This window comes from Poecilia latipinna, unplaced genomic scaffold, assembly GCF_001443285.1.
Source record: "Poecilia latipinna isolate Pla-1442-1.1 unplaced genomic scaffold, P_latipinna-1.0 Scaffold795, whole genome shotgun sequence".
Lineage (NCBI taxonomy): Eukaryota > Metazoa > Chordata > Actinopteri > Cyprinodontiformes > Poeciliidae > Poecilia > Poecilia latipinna.
In genome coordinates this window covers 243,853-252,825 of record NW_015113411.1, presented here as the reverse complement: position 1 = coordinate 252,825, position 8,973 = coordinate 243,853, and the positions used below count along the sequence as shown (strand labels likewise).

Below are 8,973 nucleotides of genomic sequence, written 5' to 3'. Positions count from 1 at the left end.
TAAAAAATAACCAGTCAAATGAGGAAAATATTCAACCTCTGATTTTAACCAACCTTCACAGCTCAATGTTTTAATGCATTCAACAGTTCTATATTCCATTAAATAACACATCAGATCTTTTCATATTGATTTTTTTTACTGTAATCCATTAAGTCTAGGTATTCCAAGGGGAAAAGCTACTAGAAAATACATTAAGTAATTAAAATTTGTATATTTACAGAAATAAAGTAGGTTCACTTTATGTGTTAAGGAAACAATTTCCTTATGTTGTAAAAACTCAACTTACACTTTTTAGGTGTAATCATTTATTGTCCATCTGGAAAGTATTGCAAGCTCTTCACTTTTTCCACGTTGTTACACCATTTTTTCAAAATATTAGTTTATTTATTCAAAATTCTACACAAATGCCCCATCAATAGAATTTTGATATTTTTTTAAGGTTTTAGTGGCTCTAGTGGCCTTTATTTGATAGTTGACAGGAAAGAGGATAATGAGAGAAGGGGAAGACATGCGGCAAAGGTCACCAGGCCAGGAATTGAACCTACAACGGCCATGTCAAGAACCAAGGCTTCCACAGGCAGGTTGTGCTTAACCGCTGCACCACCAAAGCACACCCCTGAATTTGGACATTTTTTAAGTGTTGTAAATGTATTCATATTAGAAAACCAAGGAATCACATTTACATAAGTATTCACAGCTTTTGGTGAACACAAAGTGTATTGAATACTTTCTGTATACACTGTACAATACTTATGAACTGCTACATATGGAGGGTTTGATAGTATTTGAATTATTGTTAAGCAATTTATAATAGTATCTCTACCTCCAAATGTATTTTTGCACATTTCAAAATTATTCTCTAAACATTAGAAGAATAAATACAGCTACAGCAGCCTTCACGTTTATTTTGACCAGAGTTGTGTATTGATGTGGGAAGTGTCTTAGTGTTTCTCTCTTATGTTCATTACTTTGTGTCTGTTACTTTACCCCACACATACTGCAGTGCTAACTTAGTTCCTTCATCCTGTCTGCTCTTCATCTCCTCTAGTTTCTGCACCTTCGCTCTATCTCCTTTTTCTTCCAGCTTCTCAATCAGAAAGTCCAAGTACAAAAATGTAGAAACTGAATTAACCTTCAGGGCGATCTGCTCCAGTCTGACAACATGTTTGAAGGCTTCATCAACAAGTTGGGACTTCTCTGTTGAAAGGTCCTTCATGTCCTTTTCCAGGTGTTTTAAAAGGCTTAACTTCTTCTCACAATCTGTCTTGTTCTTCATATACTTCTCTTCCATAGCTTTCAGAGTCCACTGAACTCTTCTGGTCTTGTTGACATATCTCCAGGCCTCTCTTACATGAGCCGATGCAGGACACTTCCCAGTGCAGACAGTGCAGCATCCTTCTTGAATGACCTCGCAGTAGGATGGACTCAGAGCCAGAGTACATCCAGGATAGTGACAGTTTTCCTCACAGATTGTGCAGCACATAGCTTTTTCAAAAAAACTAAGCATAAATAGCTTTCTACTTTTAGTAGGTTCCTTCACCTTGTAGACTTCTGTAATCTCTACAGTGAAGTTTTCATTCCTCCTCATCTCCTCTGAATGTTTCTCTAGCGCCTCTTGGATTGCATTGATTTCCATCTGTTTCTGTTCAGTCAGCTGGATTCTGTCTTGAAGGTTTTGGAGAGAGGCTATCAGGCTGATGCGCTCATTCAAAACTTCAGCAGTGGTCATCAGTCTTTTAGGTCCAGTTTTTTCCAGGAATTCTGTGAGTGCTCTCATTCCTTTGTCTGAAATTTTGTCTGCCACTTGCAGGAATTCTGCATCTTCTGTTCGGTCTTCATTCTGACAGTTATCAAACAGAAAGTAAACAGGCTGGTTCTTTTCATTTTTGGCACATTTAATTTTTGTTTGTTCAAGGGCTTCAATGGCATTTCTGGGTCTCTGACCATCTGAGTGAGTGAGGAGAGCAACAATGTTGTCCTCTAGGTTTCTTCCAAAAAGAGACATCACTGAGTTCAGGACATATGATAGTCTGTCATTAACACGATTATCTGTAGCCTTCATCACCAAACCCACTGCGTGAATCTCATGAACTCCATCTTCTAATCGAAACAAGTCAAACAATCTGTGACTGACGATTGCATCCTTTTCAATCCCTCTGGTGTCTCCAAATCCAGGAGTATCGATGATGGTGAGGGAGAACGGCATAGTTTTACCTTCAAAACCAAAAATCTCGTACACGATCACATCTGATGTCTGACTGTCAGACTGACTCCTCCCGTCCTCCTCTACAATCTGAAACCAGATTTTATCCTCCCACTTAACTCCCATGGCGTAGTTCACCATAGTGTTGATCAGGGTTGATTTTCCAGCCCCTGTTTCTCCAACAAGCAAGATGGTTTTGTTTATCTTGCTGATGTTTTTTTTACCAAGAGTGATTCGTGTCAGGGGTCTGAGCTTTGTTTTTTCTAGGTTTAGCTGGTAGACAGCAGGAGATCCTGAATAGATCTGATGACTTTTAGAGATGATGTTCTTGTATTCGTGAGAGACATTCCTGCAGAAAAAATCCATAATTTACCCTTTAAAGATTTAAGATGTGTAGATATTGGGGGGTGTTTTCATGCAGAAATAATCTGGTAGGCCCAAAATTGTTCATACCCCTGGCAGATTTAGGTTTGAAGTAACCTTTTAATTTGACCAACAGGTTTCTTCTGATTAGAAGTCATAATAATCAGGAGTGGTCTAGTCATATTCCTAACCTGAATATAAACTGTCAGAATATTATAGAAAACATGCAGCAAATTGCTTCACTGTTAAAAGGGTTTGACTGCCATAATGCCAATAAGGATATTTCCATTTATTATTTAGAAGGGCATGGATAACTTGACGTGCATTTATTTTAATAAAACATGACTAAAACATGAGATATTTGTTGTATTCACAGACCCACGACATTTCCTCTCAGAAACAAACTTCTTGGTTGAATAAAAATAATTTAAAATCTAAATCTGCCAAGGCTGTGAATCATTTTTGGTTGAATTCAAATGACAGAAATATTTATTGTGGCCACAGATGTTTTTAAGAGACTAAATAAATTAGGTACCAAAAAGAAATTTGCATCTTTTTTGTTGATTAATTTTATTCAAATCTCCTATTTTATTAATTTCCTCATAACATTTTTTCTGCTTCATAAAAGGTTTTATAATTCTTGATTGCTTGAGGCAAAACACTCGGTAGCTGCATGGCACCTCAGGAGACATATTCTGTTCTGTATGGCCTAAATGCTTCAGTGGCTCTGAGCAAGATCTTCTGTTGGTTTCCTACTTATGTGCTAATTTATAAACTGTTATAAGCTGAAAAGTTCAATAAAGTAGGGCATTTTGGCATTCTTGTTGATACTGGAAGAAATGGCCTAAATGTAACCTTTAAGACTATTTTAAATGTGATTGTCCTCAAGGTATCTGCAGACCTACCCACTCCTACCTCAGTACTCTGGATCTTGTGCTGGCATATGGAACTGAATGTAACAGCATTTCCTTTACCGTCTCTTCATTTATTAATATTTGAGATTAATCTATGGTAGATCTTGATGATCGGTTCAATCATAAGACAATGCTGTTACAACAGTTGAAGAATGTGTTCCATTTTAAATTTCCTCAGTATCTCAGAACCACCAGCAGATGGCAGCAGTTTCATTTCTGCTGTTTCACAAGTTGATATTTTTGCTTACAGTTTTACACCCTGGTATGGCACTAAATCAAGAAACCCTTTTGACAAAGATAATTATCCAAAGGTGGATCCACCTAACGGTGACTGATAAAATAAGCCAACTGGTTGACAAGTATGAATGAGCATATAATTAATTTTGTTGCATCTTATACAGCAGCTCAGCTCACATTTATGTTGGCTTCATTATTTTTGTACATAATGAAGCACAAAGTTTTTTGTTCCATAAAAATCTCATCAGATTTGAGTACAAAAAAATCTATTTTTTGGTTCAATTTCTCTTTCAATAAAACACTTAAAATGTAAATATGTGGGTGCTGTGGTGGTGGAGGAGTGAAGCACAACATGGAGACCTTTACCGCATGTCTTCCCTCTCTGTCATTACCCACTTTCCTTTCAGAACTTTCAAATAAAGGCAACTAAAGCCAAAAAACCTTAAAAAATAGAAATATGTGTGGGCGCAGCAATGGCCCAGGGGTAAAGCATGAGACCCAAATACAGAGGCCGTGGTCCTCGCTGAGGCCATCACAGGTTCGAGTCTCAGCCTGTTGACCTTTGCTGCATGTTTCCCTTGCCCTCACAACTTGCATTCCTGTTTGACCACTCTCAAATGAAAGTCACCAAGCTAACTCATCAGAGAGAAAGGCAGGGGACAACCCTGAGCTGACCTGAAGGTAATGGTCTAAACAGTTTGTGTCCAGGATGTGTGGGGTCTGCAGAGATGCTAAATGCCCTTTTCCTGACGCTTGACTTGTCCTAGATGGAGGGAAGGTCAGCCCTGATTAGCGTCTCTGCAGACCTTATTGTTTGTTGCAGTCTGGACATGTCTGGTTTTGTGGATGAGCCTAAACCACACAATGTCTTCTGTGCTAATTCAATTACGCTTTAAAATAAAAAACCAAGGAGCTTTACACTGATTTTCTCCTCAAAGTGAAAAACTGATGAAACTCTAATGCCTGAAGTAGCTAAAGTGTATTCTGAACTGAACAGCACATCCCAAATATGACATTATTTATGTTGATTCAATTATGTTGGATGAACAGCTGTTAGCGGTCTGCTTTGTTAAGCTACAAAATTAGTAGTTGGGCTTAATACGACTCAAAATCACAATTTTGGGAACACACTGGCAGACAACATTATCAGCCACATCCAGTGAAATGAGCAAAAAACATTTGCTATACTATGTTGAAATGAAATAATTTTCAAATTAATGTGGTTTGAGTTTTTTTCACTCATAGTTTCAGTCAATGCATTTATTTGTTTCATGGTGAAACAGCAAACTCAATTAGGTGAGAGGCCATTAGACTATTATTTAAGATATAGGAAAGTCAACCGAGAATTTGCTTTACCCATTTTTGATCATAAAAACAGTTTGCTTAATTTGCAGAATTCCTAAATTAGTTGACCTTACTTTGAGTGTGTTTGCCTTATAGATAAAGAGAATATGCAAAGAACATAATAAAAAGTTACTGAATAAGTTGATCTGTGAAGTTGGCACAAAGGTGGTCAGAAACTAGAAGAATCTGGCTATCTTTATTGCATCAAGATAAGTATTCTGCAGATATTTACATCATCTGACTCCTACTAACACCTGCTATGGTACTGTCTGAGACTAATGTTGCAAAGTCCAAAATCTAGATCTCATCTGAGACTTTAAAGTTTTACTTATCTGTCTGTTTTAAATTAAAGAGCTTTTCTTTGTTAAGCAGGCTGTGCACATGGTTGGCAAAGCTAGAATTAATTCCCCTTTTGACTAATGGATAAGGTTGTGCACAAAAAGCTACAGGATGAATGTTTTGACCAACATTTTTCTAAATTTACAGAAGTTGAATTTTTCTCTTATTTTTCATATATTTTTATTTTCCTTTTAATACATATAAACAATAAGTTAACATTTGAAATATGCTACAAATTTTAAAACTTTTCCATGATTTGATCAGTTCAAATTTAAACTATTTGTAAAACAATAATAATAAATGTTCCTACTTACATTCTTTGCATGATGATGAAGTTGTGATGTTAACTCCAGTGAGGTTGAAACAGGTTTTGTGACTAACAAAAGACAAATAGCAAAGTTATCATTATTGCTGTTATTGCTCAAATTTTATTTTTATGCTTGAATGTAGTTAATGTCATGTGTTAGGCACATTGTATATAACTTACCAGAACTAATCTCTTAAAAAGTAATTATTGTGCAATATTTAGGAAATAATTATAATTGCGAAGTACAACTGCCATAAGGGGACATCTTTGTTGTATTTTCAACTCATGTAACCCCCTAAATTCATGTTCTACTAATTGTTAAACAGTTGTTTAATTTAAGTAATTATTTAAAAATGTGAACATAAAAAGTAAATGTCTCAGTTTATAATCTAACCTTCAAAATTCAGGTTCTAACATTAGGAGGTTTTCCTACCTGTGTAGTCAGTTACACAGCTACTCTTCACAATACTCAATGAGGCTGTCAGGCAGGAAGAGTAAAGAGAAATCAGCATCCAGAGTTTTATACTCTGTAAGAGGGGGAGGAAACTCCAGTCACATGATTTCACTGGATCTTTACTTGTTCAACAATTGCCTCTGAACTAAGCTCTTTTGTTACATTGTCTAACTGATGAAGTCTCTGCTAAACTAAGTCCAGTGTCTCATTCTTCATAATTTGGTTTTATTTCCAATATTTAATGCCATCAATAAGTGAAATAAACATTGAAATTTCAATTTATTTCAAGTTTCTGGTTTTACGTTTAAGTGCCTTTGATTTTAATATAAAACATAACATTTGATTTATTTTTTTATGACAGCTTTCATAGACTTCTCAAGACAAACACCTAAATATTAAAGAATCAAACACTGGGAGCCTCATTTCCACCTTCTCTATCTCAATTTAAGAGTATCATACATTTAGTGTGTACTGTCCCTGTTATACTAACAAGTATTTTAAACTTTTAGAACAATCGACTGTCTCCTGTCAGTTGAGGATGGTGCTGCAAGTCTGGGAAACTGAGTTAAAGTTTAGATTTATTTTCCATAGCAATTTGTTTTATTTCATAATAAATGCTAAATGACAACAAATATGTGGCTCAGCAGGAGTTTTTTTCTTACACTGGAACAAAATGTTATCACTTCAGGAAACTGACATGTTTTCATAGCAGCTTTATAGATTTTACCCTCATTGCTTTGGTTTGGTTTCATTCACAGCCACTGATGTGAATCAGCTGTTATGGTTGGTGTAGGTTGTGATAAGATAAAGCATTTTAAAATGCACAGCATGCATGGTATCCAGTTTATCTTTTGGACATTCAACCTTTTGTTATGTATTGACCAACTGTTATCTGAATAAAGATCTTGAAGCCTGGGACTACAGTTCATGATTGATTGTGATATATTTTATTTGTTGTTAATATTTGTTAGAAGTCCAGTTTGCTTTATTGCAACAAATATTGGAAAAATATTTATTGAAGTTACAAGGATGTGTAAAGACACCTTACAATAAAATATGTTTTATGTCCTGTGATTTCAGCATATACCTAGGTGTTCAGAACATCTTTAGGTTTTGTACTCTGCGATACACATATTTCAAAAACTGTTTATGGTGAATGAGAAGACAAGCCAACATGCTGACAAGTTCAAGAGTATTTGGAAGGTGAGGTTTCATTACATTAGGATGCTTCATAAAAGCAATGCTTGTGTATTTTTTCCAGTGAAAGTAGGAGTTCACAACATGTTAAGTCTCATCAACTTTGGTAACTGCAAAAACTATGTTTTATTAATCCGCATATATTTCATGTCCTCTCATCGCATATCTGCCATATGGAGAAGCTGGTTGCCTACATGCTTTAAGGCAGCTTTGCTCTACAGAAAGGATACCTGAAGATGTTTTCATGACTGCTTGTTTGGCTTTGCTACATCAGGGCTCCGTTGCTAAATCTTTGCAAATTATATTTTGTCTGCTTTTAATTCAGAGCTTTACATTTTTTTATTTTCATGAAGAGAAACTAAAAGTATTTTTAAGCTACCCTCATAGCTTTAACATGATTACATTATTTTCTTTGTTTGCAAAATCAGACAACAGTTGTTTCATTCAGAACCACTGTACTGAAACCTCTAGTTCTGGTTGGTCTCAGCTTTTTTCAGATAAGACCTTTTACAATGCACAGTATGTCACACAACACATACCACTTCTCCAACTGTCTTAAGCTGATTTATTTATGAAAATATCATAGTGTAATACTTAATGTCCCATTCAGAGTTGCTCATTGCATAGTGCTTGATACCAGTTTTGGGTCAGAGCCACCAAAACTACTGCTAGTGAAGTGTCAGGATGCTCAGTAGTGCTGCTGATCCAAACGGATCAGTTATCAGGACTACGTGTTCAGTCTGTTTGGAGGCGAATGATGAGTTTTGTTTTTGATAAGTAGCTGAAAGGAATCTTCCTGCAGATATCAGTTATGAGGAAAAGGGCATCTTTGACAGCAACACAATGTTATCCCTTTAACAGGATCAATACTATCTTTACATTCATCTCACACAAACCTCGATATGATTGGTGTCAGGTGTATTTAGGTGAGTGATTCCATAGCGTGGCATGGTGCAACATGTTATTTCTCCAACAGTTGAAGCATTAATTATGTATGATTAAATATATTAGGAAATTGATTTATTGCATGTATTTTTAATCTAAAGATGGCAATAGCTAACCTCAGCTTTAATTTCTTTTTGTCCTCCTAAAAGAACTTCAGTCACGGGTGTCCACAGTGCAATAACCCTTTTATTTTACACACAATCCATGGTTTTTCTCTTTTTATTAACTTTCATGTTAGTTTGTCTTGAATTGGAAAATTAAACACTTCAGCACAAACTATGTGGCTCTACTTTGAGTCTTTGTAGTAGTTTAGACTGTGGGAGGAATGGTTACTTCGACATCCCCAGTTAACACTCAGGTTAGAGAACTTAACAACGCAGCAACTGACCTGAGAATCATCAATCATGGCCCAAATAAACACCAGGCAACCCCGACGCTGAGTGAAGTACTGATTGAAGATCCACCAGGATCTACAGCACTGACATTGGGATGTCATTCGGACTAGAGAAGTGTGGTCAGATGGTTACAAAGAGAGGGAAGGTCGTCCACACAGAAGGGGTCTCACTCCCAGAGGGAACAATAGCAGACAATAATCAGCTGGTCAATGGATGACTAGCTAATGAGTAATTAAGACCACGGATGTTAAGACACGAATATAGGTACCATTATG

At 36.2% G+C, this 8,973-nt stretch overlaps 1 protein-coding gene across 2 annotated transcripts in view; it reads right to left on the bottom strand.

The window, feature by feature from the left end:
• LOC106956180 (septin-2-like) overlaps positions 1-6,214 on the bottom strand; it is a 13,174-nt gene extending 6,960 nt beyond the window's left edge. The window contains exons 1-3 of one of the 2 annotated variants that reach the window (XM_015046841.1): positions 6,141-6,214; positions 5,715-5,776; positions 487-2,552 (exon numbers count right to left, since the gene is read on the bottom strand). In XM_015046841.1, the coding sequence (XP_014902327.1) occupies positions 965-2,552; positions 5,715-5,725 (1,599 nt within the window). In that variant the 5' untranslated portion in view covers positions 5,726-5,776; positions 6,141-6,214 and the 3' untranslated portion in view covers positions 487-964. Of the gene's footprint in view, positions 1-486; positions 2,553-5,714; positions 5,777-6,140 lie in introns of those variants that run through there. The other variant, XM_015046842.1, reaches the window with a different exon arrangement.
• Between the last annotated feature and the right edge of the window lie 2,759 nt (positions 6,215-8,973).